At 35.9% G+C, this 21,673-nt stretch overlaps 1 protein-coding gene across 1 annotated transcript in view; it reads right to left on the reverse strand.

Moving 5' to 3' along the window:
* Positions 1–4,125, reverse strand: part of LOC138709626 (transforming growth factor-beta-induced protein ig-h3-like) — a 168,192-nt gene extending 164,067 nt beyond the window's left edge. Inside the window, exon 1 of the mRNA XM_069840530.1 lies at positions 3,947–4,125. Within this exon, the coding sequence (XP_069696631.1) occupies positions 3,947–4,110 (164 nt within the window). The 5' untranslated portion in view covers positions 4,111–4,125. The remainder of the gene's footprint in view (positions 1–3,946) is intronic.
* Between the last annotated feature and the right edge of the window lie 17,548 nt (positions 4,126–21,673).

The following is a 21,673-nucleotide window of genomic DNA, read 5'->3' on the forward strand; positions in this document are numbered from 1 at the left end:
AATGATAATAATGCTCTTATCATCCAGTCTGCTGTCCAAAAATCTGAAAGTTAGAATTTATAAAACAGTTATATTACCGGTTCTTCTGTATGGTTGTGAAACTTGGACTCTCACTCTGAAAGAGGAAAATAGGTTAAGGGTGTTTGAGAATAAGGTGCTTAGGAAAATATTTGGGGCTAAGCGGGATGAAGTTACAGGAGAATGGAGAAAGTTACACAACACAGAACTGCACGCATTGTATTCTTCACCTGACATAATTAGGAACATTAAATCCAGACGTTTGAGATGGGCAGGGCATGTAGCACGTACGGGCGAATCCAGAAATGCATATAGAGTGTTAGTTGGGAGATCGGAGGGAAAAAGACCTTTAGGGATGCCGAGACGTAGATGGGAGGATAATATTAAAATGGATTTGAGGGAGGTGGGGTATGATGATAGAGACTGCATTAATCTTGCACAGGATAGGGACCGATGGCGGGCTTATGTGAGGGCGGCAATGAATCTTCGGGTTCCTTAAAAGCCATTTGTAAGTAAGTATAATCATTATTGTTGTTATTATTATTATCATTATCATTATTATTATTATTATTACTATCATTGTTATTGTTATTATTATCATTATTGTTATTATTATCATTGTTATTATTATTATCATTATTATTATTATTATTATTATTATTATTTTATTATTATTATCATTATTATTATTGTTGTTATTAGTATTATTATTATTATTATTAGTATTAGTGTTATTATTATTATTAGTATTAGTATTATTATTATTATTATTATTATTATTATTATTATTATTATTATTATTATTATTATGTGATCTCTCTCGTACGAAGGAGGGACCCGAAGGCTTGCACTGCTTACCACCCCTATTCTGTGAATGATTGGGTAGTCGAACGGCCGCGATCTTGTGCAAGTACAGCACGCTGCACCGTGAACTTAACCCGGGCTATGGTATGGATAATGATATGAGAATTAGTGATGGCGAAATGAGTTCTAGGTCGAACGCCGATAGTTACCCAGCAATTCTGCTTCAATTGGTTGAGGAAAACTCCGGAAAAAAACAAACCAGGTAACTTGTCCCAACAAGGATTTTAACCCGGGCCCGCTCGTTTCACAGTCAGACGCGCTAACCGTTACTCCACACCGGTAGACTTATAATGCGATAATGACCTTTACCTTTATCTTCTATACTTGTATTAGTAACAGATTACTGTTATATTATATTACTGAGAAAAGTCTAGTATATTATAATAAGGTTGACGTTAAATAATCATGAAAGACTAGCACGGTCAGACAGTTTTAAGTCCGGTTGCAGAAACGCAAATCAAATCGTCCCTGATCACCAATCAGTTGTCCGATTTATTTGATTGTTCACTGCGTTGCACAAACGTGAATCTCCAATCAACTTTTCTCAATTTACTAATTGCTGATTTGAGAAAGAAATGCATTTGACAACAGCGATATTTAGCAACCACAGCCAATTTGATGCTCTTTAAAAATCGCGAAACGAATGCATCAAGTGGGCGGTGACTAGGAAAACAAGTGAATGCTTTGCTGTTTTGTTGCTTTTTGTAGAAAGGAAACAGGCGGATTCTATTTGTATATAGACTACAATATAGTGAAAAAAATGAAGCAAACAAAAAAGCTGAGAGGGCTTCTGTTGTGGGATTTGCTAGGGCATTCAACAAGAAATTGGAACATGTATAGCCTCCATAGCCCAAAAGAATTCCATTTCCCATCTCTCTGTTTACAAATTGAGCTCGTAACATAATCATTAAAAATATTGTGTTGTCGTGTGTAGAATCCCTGCCAAGGGGCTACAACATTCCACAATTTCAATTATGGTGTAGGCTACATATTGGCTGTACATTCATAGAAACCTTTTCTATTTCGATAAAGTTCGGCATCATTTCAACCAGGTGATTGGATAGGGATGTGAGCAGTCTATACAACCAATTATTCTTGGAAATTCTGACATGGCCGAAAATTCTCTCTGGATTTCAAATCGTTCCCTGTCTGAGGTTGAGGACTTTATGAGATCCTGCGATAACAAAGTAATTTCATACGTAACATTCCTAACTACTCGGCAAATAGGCCTAGTTGATTTGTGGACCCCAACATGATCACCCAAGACTGTCTGAAAATTCTAACAGCATAAAATCTCAGCGTTATTAGAACTTTGTTCATAGGACAAAGTGGAAGGTTTCGATTTGTCTGTCTACATATATTTGTTTCAATTTTTGAAAGTAACAAAACACACGAATCCTTACTTAACCTAAATCTTTGCTCAAATTCTCTGTCATTATGCATAAAAACAATTCATGTCTATCACGGAAATGCCTTCTTCTTAATAATATTTCCTTCATTCTAAAATTTCTTCATCAGAAGAATCCATTATGTCAAAAACAATATTGTTACGCTGTAACTATTTACTATATACGTTACAGTAACTGCACTATAAAGAGAGCAACATAAATAGAGGGACATCATTTTATTTTTACTTCAATTTTTATTGTTTCTGAGTTTTTGAATGTACTTCACTCCCATCCCTTCTACTAATGAAGTTTCAACTGTTCTTCAGACAGAATCAAGGCCGCGTAAAGTAAACAGTAAACTGAGTTATTGAGTATAGTACGTTCCAGAAATATGTTCGCGTTTTCCAGTGACGAAAGAACTTTCAATATTGAATCATATTTTCGCACAGGTACTATCCGTTTGCCTACGTCGCATCCCGATTTCCCCCACCTGCTTCTGCACGCCCCTCTGTAAAAGCAGGGCTGTCTTAGCTCTTTTCTGAAAACATTAATTTCTGTTAGGAATTGGACGTTTACGTAATATTATACAACTGTTTAAAATAACTTAAATAAAAGGGCCTCGTTAAGTAATTAACTGTCACGTGATTTCCCCCCTTTCTACGATCCTGCGGCATAACCACTTGGACGGACAGTAGATAGCATGTCTGAGTAATTTATCTGTGCGGGTCGGGCAGAAGTGAAGATTGAATTTACAGTACATAAGGTACTCTTTTATAGAGTAGGTACAGAATTATTTCAACATGAGTTACTAGTACGAAGGACGAAACTGGCAATTGGAATTAGATGCAATAGTCTATAGTGCGATAATATGAACAAAAGAACTGAAGCCTGTATCGAAATGAACGGCCACTATTTTCAAAAATGTGTTTAAATATCCATGTTATGATTATTTTTCAATTGAACTTCATTCTCTATATTGTACGCTAATGTGCTGTAGACAGTATAATATACACTGCATAATGAATACGTTCGCAAGAATAGCTCAGTTCGTGAGTAAAAACACTTATTCTTAATACTGTACTGCATTTTGATTAAACAAAAACCTAATGAAAATTATCGAACTCAAAATCGCGATATTTCCTAATTTACGTAAATGGATTAAGTACTTTTCTTCCCTCCTATACCTAGTAAAGTAATTTGTTTGTGTTTTACGCCGGTATCATCGAACTGCAGTCGTGGAAGGAGGAAGCGAGCGGTGTTTCCGGTTCTCTAAAGGTATAGCCAGGTTAATATTAAAAACTTTAGTAAAAATAAAATGATGTCCCTGTACTTGATCAGTGATTAGTCACTTAACCAGCAAAAATCTTTTGATCAAATCTGATGGAAGACTGATCTCCGATCAAATACTGATTGTTCTTTCCGCAACAGCAATAGAACTGATGACCAATCAAACTCTCCTTGATCGCCAATCATATTTGATCAATGTTTCTGCAACCGGGCCTAAAACTTTGATTCTAGGAATGAGTCCTAAGACCCTACACTGGGATATTCGCATCCCGCCGACGACGTTGATGATGATGATGATGATGATGATGATGATGATGATGATGATGATGATGATGATGATGATGATGATGATGATGATTTGAAATTGGAACTCAGTGGCCTTGACTTACCCCTGCTCCTGGGCGATCTTGATGTTCCACCAGGGGATCTTGGCCGATACGGCGGGGCCGAGGAAGGCCGCCGTTGCCAGCTGCAGAAGAACACTACACCTGCTGACTTGCACCATGGCGCGAGCCGTGCGAACTGCGAGCCTCTGGTCGCGCTCAGCGAGCATCTGGAGTGGGGGGCCGCCTGCCTCCAGACCGACCACTTATTCATCAAAGGCCAAATCGTAAGGTCACCGCGCCGCTTCCATTATGCGGCACCTCCTTGCCCACCCTCTGACGTACCACACAGCTAGCTGATCGTGCGAAATGACACAAGTTGATGAGCGTCACCAGATTATGTTCCACCATCCGCGAACAAAAGGAATTTCGGAATATGTATGATAAGACTTTCTTGTATTGTGGGTCCCTATCACCACGGCATGGCGCGTCCTCAGGTTGCGGATCGAGGAGACGGCCTCCAGATATGGAGGGTAGCTGCGAATATATTGAATAAGCAGTCGTGAACAGTCAGGGGTGGTCCTCCAGCTTCGGGGTTGGGCGAAGGGCTAACAACCCATCACCGTAAAAAAAAACTTGTTACGAATCCTTCAAATAAGCCTCGGATTTATCTTTTCAAGAGGTGGAGAAGTTCAAATATCTTGGAGCAACAGTAACAAATACAAATGATACTCGGGAGGAAATTTAACACAGAATAAATATAGGAAATGCGTGTTATTATTCGGTTGAGAAGCTTTTGTCATCTAGTCTGCTGTGAAAAAATCTGAAAGTTAGAATTTATAAAACAGTTATGTTACCGGTTGTTCTGTATGGTTGTGAAACTTGGACTCTCACTTTGAGAGAGGAACAGAGATTAAGGGTGTTTGAGAATAAGGTGCCTAGGAAAATATCTGGGGCTAAGAGGGATGAATTTAAGGAAAATGGAGAAAGTTACACAACACAGAACTGCACGTATTGTATTCTTCACCTGACATAATTAGGAACATTAAATCCAGACGTTTGAGATGGGCAGGGCATGCAGCGCGTATGGGCGAATCCAGAAATGCATATAGAGTGTTAGTTGGAGGCCGGAGGGAAAAAGACCTTTAGGGAGGCCGAGACGTAGATGGGAAGATAATATTAAAATGGATTTGAGGGAGGTGGGATATGATGATAGAGAATGGATTAATCTTGCTCAGGATAGGGACCAATGGCGGGCTTATGTGAGGCCTCCGGGTTCCTTAAAAGCCAGTAAGTAAGTAAGACTTTCTTGTGTTAAATTCTATCGTACCTGGTTTACATGTTTCGACCTTTTATGGGTCATCCTCAGAACTGGTCGTTGTTGGTCTTGGCTCCTCTTGTTTTGTTTCCTGTGAGGGTGTGTTCGTGTGGTGTAATGTAGAGTCAAAGAGTGTGTGTGTTCTGAAATTGAGTTGTGTGTTGAGAATTTCGTTGGGCTCAGTTTTTGTGTGTCTGTATATTCCATATTGTTCTAGTGTGTTTAGTTTCTGGCTTTTTGGTTGGATGTGTAGTATTTCCATGTCTGTGTTGATGTCTCTGTAGGTGTGGTTAGCATTTGTGATGTACCAGGTACTATAGAATTTAACACAAGAAAGTCATATAATACATATTCCGAAGTGATACAGTGTTAAAAGTTGTGTGAGCAAGATGTACAAAAGGAATTGGTAAGTCGATGGATGAGTGAGTGAGTGAGTGAGTGAGTGAGTGAGTGAGTGAGTGAGTGAGTGAGTGAGTGAGTGAGTGAGTGAGTGAGTGAGTGAGTGAGAGAATTGATGGATGAAAAGTATAAGTAAATAAATGAGTTGATTCAGTGAGTTAGTTGAATGAGCTTATGAATGAGTGGAGGGAAGGATTAACAGGTGTCAACGGGTGGGTAAGTGGTGTATTAATGTAGCCTATAGGATGGTCTGTGTTACCTAGCAGCAGAAACGTCTGCAGTTTCAATACCAACGTCCACCCTTAGAACACTGTGGGACAGGAAACAGTACGCTGGCAATTTTCCTTTCAACTTTCTCAATTAGGAACGATGTAAATAGGTACAATTTTATTTTATGTGTCGTAGATCTATGATACTGAACCTTAAGCTTTACTTCTCTCCCACGGGAACTCATGCTAGGATTATAGTCGTTTAGAAATCTATCATTGCTCTCCGCCGGAATTCAACCTGCGATCTTCGAACGTAATGGCCACTACATCATCGAGGACGACCAGCTATGTCAGTGATGTCAAAGCAAGCGCATTTTCCTGACCTTGACGTCGTGCGCGGGCAGCAAGCGCTAAGTATGGAAAGAGGAAGGGTTGTGTGTATGAATAAGCAGCCTGTTGGATTAAGAAAACAGTGGTGCACAAACTTGAAACGGAACGTGAAATTTTATGTCGTTATTTTTATATGGCTTCTTTCTGTTTAATATTATCTATATTGTCTGTAAAACAAAAGTACTAACACTGATTTCTTAATAATGCACTTGTGTTTTAAATTCTAATAACATAATAAAGAGTTAAGGAATATTCACATAAATTCCGTAGTAGTACAACTATACTGTACTAAATGGATGAAACACATCATTCATGAAGAAAGTGATATCCAAGAAAGAGATTGAGTATGACATGATAAGTTGGAATTGATATTGATGGTACCTTTAACCTTATAAAAGTAATCAATAAATTAATCAAAGCAATATCACAGTACAAAGCAAAGTTGCCTAGGTGCTGTATATGGTTTAAATATAACTAGTATTCCATAACAAAACTCTTATCGCATTATGCTTTTAAGGTGATATTTGTGAGCAACTTCCTATCATCAGAATATTAAATTATTTTATCGAAATCTGCTGAAGCTATAGAGCTGACATTTTCACAACACATGGGCACGTATCTTTTGCTTATGATGTAACAGTAGTTGCTTTGTTAATTCATTTCCTTACAAACAATTTCCATGCGAATATTTTCAAAATTTTCAATACCCTATCTTCAGTAATACGTATTTACGATGTATTAGATTTACGAAAACATTCTGTAAGGCTACTAAATAAATAGGATTATATCTGAAAATTTCACTTTTCTATAAAAAAAAAGTTGAGAAAATGTTTGTTTTGGATAAGAAAATCAAACTTGTGAAAAATGAGCATTAAAATTAAAACTTACATTCTTATAATGCACTTATACTTCTCAGGCAAATCTAAAAATTACCATGGATACAGTTTTAATAAGTTCTCTTCCCTTTATCCATTGAATCAGTGCTGGCCATCCCTGTATATAGCTCGACCAAGCGGCATATACTACCTCTTTCGTCTGTCTCTTTCCCTTCCGCTGCAAAGCGCTCAGGCTCTCATGAGCTCTAAAGCGCGCGCTTGCTCCTATGGGCATCAATTGACATGACTGCTCTATGTAATTAAACCGAGATATTTTGAAGTCTATTCGCCCTTTATAAAGAAAGAAACAACTCAGGCTTCATGAACTTCAAACCGTAGTTGCAGTAATAATAATTGGGCCAAGGCCGATCAGCCAGCTGCTGGCCTCACGTTCACATGCCTCAACAGAGGTGAACGATCATTCAACCAGAACGGAGGTATTATGTGATTAACACAATTATGCCCCAGGCGTTATATCTGGCTTCTGTAACCGGTTTTCGCTATCAATCTTAGCTTCCCAAATTCATCACGATGCTCGATGGGCACCGTTCCCATACACTGCTCCAGTGCGCATTCCGTAACATGAGTCCTACACACGACGACTTTGACCACGACGCTACGGTACGGGGCGATCGTGCTTGTACATGAAGAACTTAGAGTTTGACGTCTATAAGGAAACGCACAGAGCGGTTGCCATGGTGCCCTCGCTGCATGCCAGTTATCGTTCCAATTGATGTACGACAGCAACAAGTCGAGCAAAACATTCTCTCAGTTGTCACTTGTTATACTCATCAATCTTGTACATTGGATAATCGAGTTGACAAAGAAATGAAACACTGCCCATAATACATCAGTGGAATGGCTTTAAAATAGTAATATACGTTACAAGAGCGGTATGTTGACGTTTTCATGTTCGAGGAAAAGATTGAAAAACCGAAACGTAGTTGAGCTTTTTTAATTTCCGAGAACATGAAAACAAACATACCGCTCGTGTATCGTACATTATTTTGTGCGAAGATCGTTTATTACATACCTGAAAGACGAATTTCTAATTAGTTGCAATGAAATCTCCATCTTCGTTTCTGTTTAATGACGGCAACTTCGGAAAACCAAAATATCTTTCTTCAACATTGTTGCTATAAAATGTTTTCTGTGTTTACTATACTCCAGCAGGCAGTGATATACGTCTGTCTTATTTTCCCCCAGTCTATAAATGCGAACTTAAAACAAACGGTAAGGTTATGTAATGATTTATTTTTTATTTTAATATTTTAACAATATTATTTATATAACATATTGCAGTAATAACATCCGCATCTGGAATCTTGTTGATTTTTTTACGGCTTCCTTAATGTTACTTGTATCAGGAGTGCAATAAGTTTCGTGGAGTAGTAGAGTTTACTTAATTTTTGCAAATATTTAAAAACAATAATTAACATTGCAATTTAGGTGAAATTGCAGTGGTAAGTTTCCAATTTATAATTATTACTATGTTAAACGTCTCTAAAAATAATATGTTAAAAGCCTAAAGCAGTAAAATGAATGTCGCGCTTAAGCGGTAAGAAGAGGGAAATTGTTGTGTGTGTTACGTTGTGAATACTGAATGTGGTATTTCACACTTACCGCGTATTGGTTCTGTGCGGAAAACAAGCAAATACGCACGATCTCGCACAAATGTATGTTATTGAATGACACATACTTTCACACTAAACGCTAAAGATATGTAAAATTATTAGTGATTATATTCTTATAGACATCTTCGTTTTGTAAAGTCGCAGCATTCCTGCTTGTTCCAAGCCTCAGCAGGAATATTCAACACAGCACCAATGAAAAACGCCACCCTCAACAGCAAACATGTATGTATGTATTTATTAACGCTACAATTGGGTATACACTTGGTGGCAGTGGTATATGTAATATACAATAATACCATTATAATAATACAATAATTACAGCAAAAAAAATAATAAACGTAAATTTACTTCTAACTATAAATAGATGCAATAAACCTAATACCATAAATTTATTTATTTATGTATTTATTTATTTATTTATTTATTTATTTATTTATTTATTTATTTATTTATTTATTTATTTATTTATTTATTTATTTATTTATTTTTATTGCTAGTAAGTTTGAAATGAATACAAGTTAATAAATACAATGAAAGATAAACTAGCCCACTCCTGAATGAGTAAGACTCGTGCTCAGGAGGGGATTCCAATACAGACAAAAATAAAATTAAAATTGAGAGTGAATACAGATTATAGTGTTTAATATGTTTAAACCCAAACTATAAATCCAATACATTTTTTTTATTATTTTATTAATTTGGAGAGGATTCGTGGTTGAAATATTATTGGAATAAAATTTGTTTAATAATCTGGGACCTTGACTCATGCTATGATAAAAAGCTGCATTGGTTTTACATTTTGGTTCTGACAAACGCAGAGATTTCATAATAATAATAATAATAATAATAATAATAATAATAATAATAATAATAATGATAATAAATAAAAACTATGCTATAATAACGCATACAATAAGTAAAAGTAAACCTAACCTATTTCACCCAACTATTACCAATTTAAGTAATTACATATCACCTTAATTACATATCAACTTAATTACATATCATCTTAATTAATTACATATCACCTTAATTTATTTACATATCAACTTAATTACATATCATTTTAATTAATTACATATCAACTTAATTAATTGTATGACACAATTTAATTAATTACACTGCAGCTACAAATTACATTGTCAGTCTAATCTTCTCAATCTTTCCTTAAATATATTGATTTTGAGAGGACCACCCTGAAAGATTGCCGCAGGTAAGCTGTTCCAGTCTACTATTGTGCGGTTAACAAAGGAAAATTTTGCCACGTCCGTTCTTTGTTTTCTACATTTAAACTTCCTAATATGATCAGCCCTGCCTAAGTATGATGGTGTTGTTAATCTAGCATTGATGTCGGTCCATGCTTTGTGTCCCATTTGTGCCTTAAACAATGCGGTGAGTCTGATTTTTCGTCGCCTTGATTTGGGAAGTTCCCACCCTAAATCTTTTACTATCTCTTCACCATGTCCCTTTCCCATTTTGACATATTTTGCTGCCTTGCGTTGGGCCTTTTCTATTGAATCGATTTGGTTTTGTCTGTACTGATCCCACCCTACTGCCCCACATTCCATAACTCGGCGAACAAGGGTTTTGTACGCTGACATGTTTTACCTTCACCAGAGTCATCAGTGCTGCAACGTAGATAACTGGAAAAAGAGGCGTGTTATTAAATGGATCTCTGCAATAATAATTTTGTTGACGTACAAAAACAGACATGAGGTTGTGTTAATAAATGTACCTATAATTGCTTTGAACATCCGTATTATTTCATCTGATGCTATGAGAATTTGTTATGTAAAGAAAAAGATCATTAAAGCCGCCTTCGAGTAAACATGAAAGTTTCAAATAACGTGAGTAAAATCTCTCTGGAGTTTAGAAAAAAAAATAAATGACATATCAGGGGTTCTGAAAACCTCTACTTCTGTCAAAAAATCTAAATTTATTTTATCAGCAGAGTAGTATTTTCCTATGCCTCGTTTAACGAAAACGTAAAAATGAAAATTAAACATAACCGTAACATAAACACAGAAGTTTGCGGCTAGGCTACCAAATGGGATCATTCACAATGATTCACATAAACACTGATATAAACATTGCCGTAAGACGTTAACATGGAAGTTTGCAAACTCCAAACTTTCAAGCTTATGCTTACGTGATTTGCAAACAGAACACAATCGTGGAGCGCTGAAGTATACGACAGAATATGAGAAAATGGCGTCGTTCTTATGTTTCCATGGTTACCAAGTATCTTTGTGGTTATGTTTATGTTCCCATAGTGAATGCTCTTCATTTTACAGTAACGTTTATATTTTTAAGTTAACGCTTACGTTATGTTTAATTGTGAATGAGCCTTAATGTTCAGAAGGCTAGCCACTGCCACTGCCAGAGCGCTTAACGACCATCACGGACTCCAGTTAAAATCTCAACGTTGTATTTATGAAAGATGAAGTCAAAGTATATCACGGTTTGTTTCTCGTCATTCCAGCAATATTCACCAACAGTTTTTTTAGGTATAATTTTTATTTATTATTATTATTACTATTATTACTATTATTATTATTATTATTATTATTATTATTATTATTATTATTATTATTATTATTATTATTTTACACAGTCATTACTTTATTTTTCCATTAACACTAATATGTAGGTAATTGTCATTGTCTCAATGTAACACGTGCTGTGCTGATCACACTAATTCTACTATTCCTTTAGTTGTGAGATTATATTCATATGCATTAATTCGTTTTTTTTAAGTTAATACTTGTATACTAGAATGTATTTTCCTGTTTGTGATTTTGTATTGTACCTTTTTTTATTATATATATTTTTTATTATTGTTATTTTAAAGTTAATACTGATTGTGTATATGTATTCAATCTCTCTTTTTTACTTAATTATGTTTATTATTATTTTGTGTATATGTATTCAATGTATCTTTTTTACTTAATTATGTTTATTATTATTTTTACGTTAATATTTATATACCGGTATGTATTTTTCTGTATGTGATTTGATCTTGGTTGAGTGGAAGAGAAGGCCTGATGGCCTTAACTCTGCCAGGGAAAATAAAACTATTATTATTATTATTATTATTATTATTATTATTATTATTATTATTATTATTATCACCGGGAAAAAATACAATTCCCCTTTCATTATCGAATCCGGCTCAAAAAATAGGACGTTACTTGTTTTTGTGTGACGCCAAATCAATCGTACGTCGTATTGAGTATTCCTCCCTGATCGATTCGAGATTCAGGTCTTTATATCAAACTGCAAAATGGTGACAACTTTGTGGCGCTCAAAACGGCACATTGCAAACAAATTTCTGAAATTGTAATGGAAAAATGAATGAAAATTAACATTTCTGGCAGATTGTTAATTATTTCATGAAAATGGATCGGAAGTATTACACTATTTTATAACAGGAAAATGAATTATAATAACAGCCTGATCGTAATGACCTGTTATAAGAAGAGCAAGATATCGGAATGTTTGATACTGCAAACCTCAACGTAGTCAATTCACCTCAAAAGTGTTAAAACGCGTAACTGAACCATCATGCAGGGCACTGAGGTCGACATCTGGGGTTTCAAGACCATATGTATTCCATTAGCTATGTAACTTTGATGCAACTGTGACATTGAAATGGCGGAGTAAAAAACTGTAAGATGTAAGTTACTTCTGCGATCTCGCCTCAGGCTTTACAGTAAATAAGCTTGTAAAAACCCAAGAAGTATTTTGTTAATACGAAACCTTCCATTGGTTTAAATAAGACGTTCAAGGTCGAGTGGAAATCTTGAGTTTAAGCTCCCCTATGCATAATATTAACTTATCTTTTGGGCTTCTGAAAATAACTTACAACCAATGTTCGTCATTGCTCGAGACCGGCCGTATAAAAACAAAGTACCTTTGTATTGTATTGTATTGTATTGTATTGTATTGTATTGTATTTATTAACATTCCATGATATTCATACATTGCTTTACAGCTAGAATATGGAACAAGTCAAAAAACTTATTACTATTATAAAGTCTTAATTTATAGTCACAGTCTAGATGAAATATATACAGACGAGATTTACAATATAGTCTACTAGTACAACACAAAGTTTTAGTATCGATTTCATGAAGTGTTATTGAATGTCATGAATTCACCTACAGAATAGAAGGCGTGAGAAATTAGGTACTTCTTTAATTTGGTCCTAAATAATTTTATGTTTTCAGTTTCATTTTTTATATCGAAAGGGAGGCTATTAAAAGTGTTTACTGTCATATAACGCACTCCTTTTTGATAGCACGATAGACTTTCCGATGGAGTGTGAAGGCTATTTTTTTGACGTGTATTTATGCTATGAACTGTTGAATTAATTACAAAGTTTTCACGATTACATACGAGGAAGATTATTAATGAAAAGATATACTGACAAGCCATGGGCATTATTTGTAGTTTTTTGAAAGTAGTCCTACACGATTCCCTAGATTTGGCACCTACTACTATTCTAATTACTCTTTTTTTGTAATAGGAATATACTGTTACTATCTGTGGAATTTCCCCAGAATATTATTCCAAAACTCATTACCGAGTGAAAGTATGCAAAGTATATTGTTTTTAAGGTATTGATATTGTGCTTCATCTCTTTTTATTTACGTAACTCCAATATCCTATAGGCTTATAAAAAAGTTGAATTTTCTGAAGCAACTGAATTCCAGTAAAATTGGTCAACTTAATAAAATATTAATCTATATGTTAAGAAAACGCAGGGCTGTAATACGCGTAAAATAAAGAGATTACGACATAATTAAACAGTTTGACAAGTAAATAAATAAAATATTTAAACAAAAAAAACTGAACAAAATTATGCAGTGCATGACCTAGACAATTTTCCCTTCATGAGCTTCGGGATTTTCGAAATTCATGCGTTCACAAATTGGTGCATTGGATTTCTCATCCCGCTTTGGGGACTTCTCGTCGAACTTTTTCGTCTAAGTCACTAAGTCAGGGGGTTCTTAATGCATGGGTCGCCGTGGCTTTCGAGGAGGAATAAAATTTATATATTATATATATATATATATATATATATATATATATATATATATATATAATTAAAGTATTTCATTTAAAATTACTACGTTTTAACGGACAAGAACTAAAACACGATAATGCCTATCTCTGTATAATAATAATGTGACGGCCACGTGAGGTTCGATCTCACGACCGACGGAGGAAGGGCTATGTCGGCCGTATTTCGGCCGGCGCGGAGGTTGCGCGCGCATCTGCTTCCTGTGGCATGTGCTGTGGCTTAGGGAGTAGAGTGGAGTGAGGAGAAAGATCCAGAGAAGTCTGGATATCCGTTATCTTCTAGGCATCTGTCGACCGACCGCGAACTCTCCAGAAACTATGGCTTAGTTATAAATACAACGCGCGAGTGAACGCGAGTCAGTCAATCAGTCAGTCAGTTAGTTAATTGCAGTGTTGTAGTCAGCAAGCCAGTCAGTCTTGTGTAGCAGTGAAGCCAGCTTCGAGACCGGAGTCCGACTTGAGTGTGTCCGCAACTGTGGAGCCGGAAGTCCTGAGTTCGAGTGCAGTGGACCACAGTTGGAGGACCTGAGTTCGAGTACAGTGGACTGTCTCTAAGGTCTGGGGTTCGAGATACTGTGAACTTGAGTGACTGAGCTAGAAGAACTGTGAACTGAGAACTGACAGTTCTGATTTGTAAATAGTACTTTGTGAACATTAGTAAAAATTAACAGTTAATTGTTGTTCTCAATAATCCAAGTAAATTGTCATTGTCGTCTGTGGAGTGCAATAACGAATACTGTGTTACTGTGTGGAGAGCAAATCCCATTGTTGACGGGAGCAGAATTAAATTGTAGAAAGTGAAGAGTAATTGTTGAAATAATAAAACTACATTATTGTTGTTTAGTATAAAATTTACAACAATAATAATAATAATAATAATAATAATAATAATAGTAATAATAATAATAATAATAATAAATTCCCACACTTATTTACACGGTATTTTTATATTAGTGCTTTTTAACTTCAAAATAGACCCATGGTCGCGCAAATTGATCGCTTATACTGGTGACAGACTACAGTCGCTAATCGCGATTAGCATTATCGCGATTAGCTCCGATCGCGATTACCGAAAATGTGGTGACACACTAGATCACGCTTCGTCCCGTCTGGTCAAAAGCTGAATTACCATAGAGGAAACAATTTTCGCTATATATGTTTGTTTATCTCCTGGACAACACCTAAGTTCATGCTTTCTTTTGATGTTTGTTCATTATTTCTTTCCTTTTTTTTTTTTTTTTTTTGTTTGTTGTTTCTTGCAGCTTGATATGGGAATTTATTTGTTAAAATTGTTATATGCTTTACAATGTAAACTAATACAATTTATATAATTACTATTTATCTTATTTTGAAAAGAGATTTTATAACCTATAAAATTTATATCATCATGCCAAAAATTTATATTATTTTGTAATAAAACATTTTTAAAATCAACCCTAACCCCAACGATAGCGTCGTAATGGAGACTGAAATTGAAAATCTGAAAACGAAACCAGTTCCAGTTTGTAATCCATTATTTATTGAAATGAAACATCTTTCAGCAGCCTTCTATTGCGCTCTCTCTCTCTCTCTCTCTCTCTCTCTACATATATATATATATATATATATATATATATATATATATATGAAATATGAATAATTCGTCTGTCATTTGTTAATATATTTCTTTTACTTTTCTCACATCTGCATTAAATTTCTCCACTACGTCTAATAGTAGCCAAATTCATTTTCTAGCCATTCATTTTCGTTTCTATTTCATATAATACAATGGAAGGGGTAACAAAATTCCACAGCAGAAGCTATCACGACTTCCTGAATAATATAAATCAAGGTGATTCGAAACCAGAGATTACTAAAATATTACTTTCGTCCACTGGGCCGTGCCTCAGCGCGATTATCTTGTTCTGGGAACAGGATTTAACTCCTGATTTCGATCGGGACGGTGACACACTACAAACTCGATCGCGATTAGGGCGATAATCGCGATTAGTAACTTAGTCTGTCATCAGTATTAGTTGACTCGCTTCTCTCGACTTAAGCGGTACACTGACGATCTGAGGTATCTGATGCAATTTTCTGATCGTGTAAGCCAACTTTTAACAACGGGATAAGTCAGAACCAACGATATAATATTTTTTTTTTTTTTTTTTTTTTTTAAATTCGTCAACTTTTGGATACAGTATCGAAATCTTCGGTGATCTCCCGACTGTTCCTAATTACTTTTACTTATTGCTGAGAGGTAGTTCATTTATGATGCTGCACTCCCGTCATAACCAGGATGAACAGCATGAAAACAAATTTGACAGATAACTATGAGAAGAGGAACAAAGGTGTACGATGTCTTGTGTAGTACTGAGGGTTATAAGTTCCTAGTTTTGATACATACACATTTTGGTGGGAATGTGCCTGTTTATAAAATGTTTCAGCGAATCTCCTAATGATAACTGGGATACTTTCCACTTTTAGATCTTGATGTATCTCTTCGTTTCTTGTGTACCACCCGCTGTTATGAATTACACGTAATACTTTATTTTGTACAACTCGAATGGGATCTAATGTTGTCTTAGGTGCGTATCCCCATACTGTAGAACCATACAAAAGCACTGATCTAATCAGCAATTTATAAATTGTTACTTTTTTAGATGTTGACAATGCACGTGTTTTTAAAAGGGGATACAGTTGTACCATTCTTGCTATTGTTTTTGCTCGTATATTTGCAATGTTGGTATGCCATAACAGACGACTGTCCAAATGGGTTCCAAGATACTTAACAGAATCCTGAAATTCAAGGGCAGTACCATACAGTGTGAGTTTAGTTTGTGGTACACTTCGAGTTCTACTGAAGGCTATGACTTGACTCTTCATTGTATTTACAGTTAAGCGCCAATGTTGGAACCATTCTTCTAAAAGGTGGACATGCCGTTGAAGTCGACCAATGGCTAGATCGGCATTACGATGTGTAGTGTATGCTAATGTATCATCTGCATATAAGGCTAACCTGGTGACGTCAGTTTCTGGAAGATCTGAAGTATATGCACAATATAAGTAAGGGCCCAGTACTGAGCCTTGCGGAACTCCTCCTTGAATTTTCTTTTGTCTTGATAAACAGCCGTCTTCCTTAACACAGAAACGTCTGTTCCGAAGAAAATCAGCAATAATATGAATCAGTGCATCAGGAACCTCTGATTGGATTAATTTATAAATTATACCAGTATGCCACACAGAGTCAAATGCACTTTTGACATCGAGAAATATTGCTACGGTAGTAGCTCTGTTGTTGAAACCGATAGTTGTTTGTTCAACAAGACGCAGCAGTTGGTGTGTTGTAGAGAGACCTTGTTGATATGCAGCCTGATAGGGTGGAATAAGGTTTGGTGCACTTTGTAGAAGTCTGGTCATAAGAATTCGTTCGAATACTTTGCCAAGGGCATTAATCAAACTTATTGGTCTGCGATTTGCTGGAACCTTTGGATTTTTCTTTTGTTTGGGAATGGCAGTAATATATGCAAGTTTCCAAGCATCTGGAAAATATCGATGAGCTATACACTGATTGAAAAGCTTGGTAATATACATAAGTGCCTTTCTAGGTAAGTTTTTAAGTTCCATGTTGTTAATTTTATCAGGACCTGGTGCCTTTTTTGGTTTAAGGCGTTTAATAATGGTTTTGACTTCTGACGGGCTCGTTAAACAAGTGTACTGGGATACGGGACATAGTAGGAATGTGCTGACAGTTTCCTCGACATGGCGATAATGTTCAACTAAGCTGTCACATTCATTAGCAGGTTTAAATTGGTTCTCAAAACAATCGGCTATCAGTTTAGCTTTTTCACAAGACTTATAAACTGGGCCATCTTTGCCATGTAAAGGTTGATTTTTAGAGTAGGAATCATGTTTGGTTAACCGTTTGGTGATTGTCCAAATTTTATTTGACTGTCCTGCATCAGCAACATCTTTTTCAAATTTCGAAACTTTGATTTCTAGTGCCATTTTGTGCACTCTATTTTTCATAATGTTATATACGTTTTTGTCAATTTGTGATCTAGTTTTTTGCCAGCGCTTACGAGCTCTCTGTTTAGCCATTCTTAGTAGACGTAAATTCGAGTTTTGATGGAGATAACTTTGTATTGGTTCTTTCTCTAGTGAAGCATATTTTGCTGCTTTCAAAGTATTTTCAAAGATTTTAATTCCTTCATCAATGTCTTCTTTTGTTGTAATCAATGGATTAGCAGAAATTGATTGTGAAATATATCCCCGATAGGACGACCAATCCATGCTGCTTAAGAAAGCTTGAGGAAATAGCCTCTCAGTAGTTGCTCTTTCAATGATTAAAACAACAGGGTTATGATCAGAGGACAGTTCTTGTAAAGTGTCTATAAACAGGGGTACAGTATTACATCTGAAAAGAAATCCATCAAGTACATCTGGTTTATGATTTGCATTTTGAGGGTAGAAAGTAGGTTTGTTAGGAGCTAAGATTTGATAGCCGTGCTTGTCAGCATGTTTTGAGAGTATGCGACCTCTGGTTGTTGTTACGCGTGAATTCCACTCAATGTTCTTAGCGTTGAAGTCACCGCCAATTATAAAATTATTTGATATACAGGATATTGCATCAAGTTCTGAAACTAAGAAAGGCTTATTTGGAGAGCAATACATCGATCCAATTAAAATGGTTTCGTTATTGTACTGAATTTCAATTAAAGTTATAGATATGTGTGTAAGCTGGGGTGATTGTATTCTGTAATGTCTAATACAATTTTTAATTAAGATAGCTGTTCCACCAAAAGGGCCATTACTTCCATCAGAGCGATACACTGTATAATTTTTAACGCTGAGTCTCTTATTAGGTGTTAATTGAGTTTCTGTGATTAAAAACACATCTATATCATGCTGATGTAAAAAGTCGTCAAGTACATTTTTATCCCTAGTCACTCCATTGGCATTCCAGGTCACTATTTTTAGTGGCTTGTGTAACGTTTGTCTGGGTTTATTTTGTTCCATTTCCAAACAGACTAGAAACACCATCAATGAACACTGATATTTTATTAAAAATATCATTTTGTTGCTTCACTTGCAAGAAGGTTTGATGTAAACATCTTAAATAATAACTGATGTTGAATGTTTTTAAAAAGTTCCACCATTCTCTCAATTCATGAAAAAATTGACTAAAAGATGAACTGTCAGCAAATTGATCTGGTGCCTGTCGAGTATTATTATCAATATTTACCTTTCGGAATCCTTTAATAACCTGTTGAGTGACAGGAAGTGGAGGAAAAGACTGGGCAGAAAGATCTGGCTGCTTCTTATGGGTAGGATTCCTGGTTTTCACTCCATTTACGTAAGCTTGGTATTTTGGACACTGTCTAAAATTAGCAGGATGATCCCCTTGGCAATTTGCACATTTTGCAGGAATAGAAGTAGGTTTTTGACAAGAATATGATTCATGGTTCTCACCACATTTAACACATCGTGGTTGGATGTGGCATGAATGAGCCTTGTGGCCAAACCCTTGACACTTGTAACATTGAATCGCCCCTTGCCGGGAGATGTAATCTTCAATTTCCACTCTAAGATGGCAAAGACTGCGTAACTGACGAATATCGGGTTTGTCTTGTAATTGATTTACTGTCAGGACCCAAATTGGCATAGGCAACCATGTCATTAAGCCTGTGTTTTCATCTTGGACTTTTTTTCTTAATTGTCGAACTGACTCAATAGGATAATTTAAACTCCGAAGTTCAGTTAGGATTTCTTCAGACGAGGATTCATTTGGAAGTCCTTTTAGAACAACTTTCAATACTTTTGAAATGTTATAAGGAAAGGTATAGAAATTATATTTTTGCAGAATCAAATAATCTTGTAATTTCTCAAAATCATCTTTTGTTGAAACATATAGTTTCAGACCGACAGGACTAAACTTCCCTTCTGCTAATATTTGAAGCGAGTTCTTCAAAGTTTGTTGCAACTTAAAGTAATCAACTTTACTTGTTACCACAATAGGGGGTGGTGGCTTATGTTTCCGATTTCCATTTTGGGAATTTGCAGATTTTTCTTCTGTGGTGGAAAAATCCATTTGTGATGTAGGTTGTTGACTTATAGAATTATCTATTTCAATTTCTGGATCTTCTAATAGTGGTTGGAAAACATTGTTAGTTTTCACCGGAACTGTAGTTCCCATTTTCTTATACAAACGAGTAGCTGAAGTTCGGGGAAGAACTCCCTTCATTTTACTATGTACTGACTTGAATTTAAATTCATGTATGTCGGCTTCTCTAGGTGAGGACATTTTTCCGACTTTACGCCGTGTTCCAGAAGAGTTATGAACTTCATCAATATGCGAAGAAATGGCATTCTTCTCCAGTTGTGGATTTATAGCAGCATCATAGATGTCTGAATGAACCTGAGCAGTAGTTATAATTTCACTGAAATCACTCGAATTTTCATTAGAAGTCATATTGAATAAACAACACAATGGGTCCGTCTACAGACGGCCCAAAAACGAAGAGAATGTAACTCAAATAAATATAATAATTGTAATTAACACACAAAAATTAAGAACTTGCTTTCAGCACAAATTTTAAATAATCTGAACACTAGTGAAAGTTAAACACAATGTGAGCACTGTACGCAAAAAGACGCAGCTACTAACTGACTAGGACTAACGATATAATAAATTGACGAACTTTGATATAGTTCCGCAAGTTCTCAATAGGTGTCACTATTATTGGGACTGGTAAAAATGTGTTGGGAAAAATGATTGTAGATTAAGTAGCTTATACATTTTTGACATAATTTACAGTATCTGCAGTTTCCCGCTAAACCTAGTGCTTTTTACGGGAGACGGAATGAAATTTTGAATTCTGTAATGCAGGTATATTCATGTACTATTGGCGACACTGGCTGAGCTACGCCGCCCCGCTGGCTTCTGTCAAGTGGTGTAAGCACGTTCGTTTATATAATTTTAATGTTATTTATCGAAGTTCTTGCGTGTAAAACAATATTATTTGAGTGCAATCATGTAGACTACGTAAAAATTATATTCATATAGGCGGGGTATATCCAAACGTGAAAGGTAGCGTTCTATCCGTATTATTCTGCATACATAGACTCTATTGCTTTCTTGTATAATTGTTAAAATGTAACGTTCTCAGCTCTCGGATGACAATGAATATTTCTCAAGCTAAGGCAGTGAAAGTTAAAGGTCCATTCACAATGAAAATTAAATATAACCGTAACATAAACACAGAAGTTTGCGCCCAGGCTACCAAATGGGAACATTCACAATGATTCACATACTGTTCGCGCAACTTATCTGGGCAGCTAAAAGAGCGGGGTAGCGGGGTGTAGCGAGGTTGCTTGTAGCGGTAGCCTGGCAGGAGAGGGAAGGAGAGGGGCAGCGAGAGAGCACTAGGGAACCCAAGTGCCTAGATAAGTTGCGCGGACAATAAACATTGTCATTAGACGTTAACATGAAAGTTTGCGAACTCAAAACTTTCATGCTTATGCTTACGTGATTTGCAAACAGAACACAATCGTGGAGCGCTGAAGTATACGACAGAATATGAGGAAATGGCGTCGTTGTTGTGTTTCCATGGTTACCAAATATGTTTGCTGTTATGTTTATGTTCCCATCGTGAATGATGGTATGACTTCTTGATTTTACCGCAACGTTTATATTCTTAAGTTAACGCTTACGTTATGTTTAATTTTCATTGTAAATGAGCCTTCAGTTGCAAAGCTAAAGAAATGAAACGTCCGGAATAAACACAACGCCCTCTGGAGACAGACAGAGAAATAGTTGGCCAAACATTTCCATACAATAGCCCGAACATTTAGATTTGCTCCCTGCAGCCTGGCGCCCATTGTTAGTCGTATGGCATGAACGT

The sequence above is a fragment of the Periplaneta americana genome, chromosome 11, assembly GCF_040183065.1.
Source record: "Periplaneta americana isolate PAMFEO1 chromosome 11, P.americana_PAMFEO1_priV1, whole genome shotgun sequence".
Taxonomy (NCBI): domain Eukaryota; kingdom Metazoa; phylum Arthropoda; class Insecta; order Blattodea; family Blattidae; genus Periplaneta; species Periplaneta americana.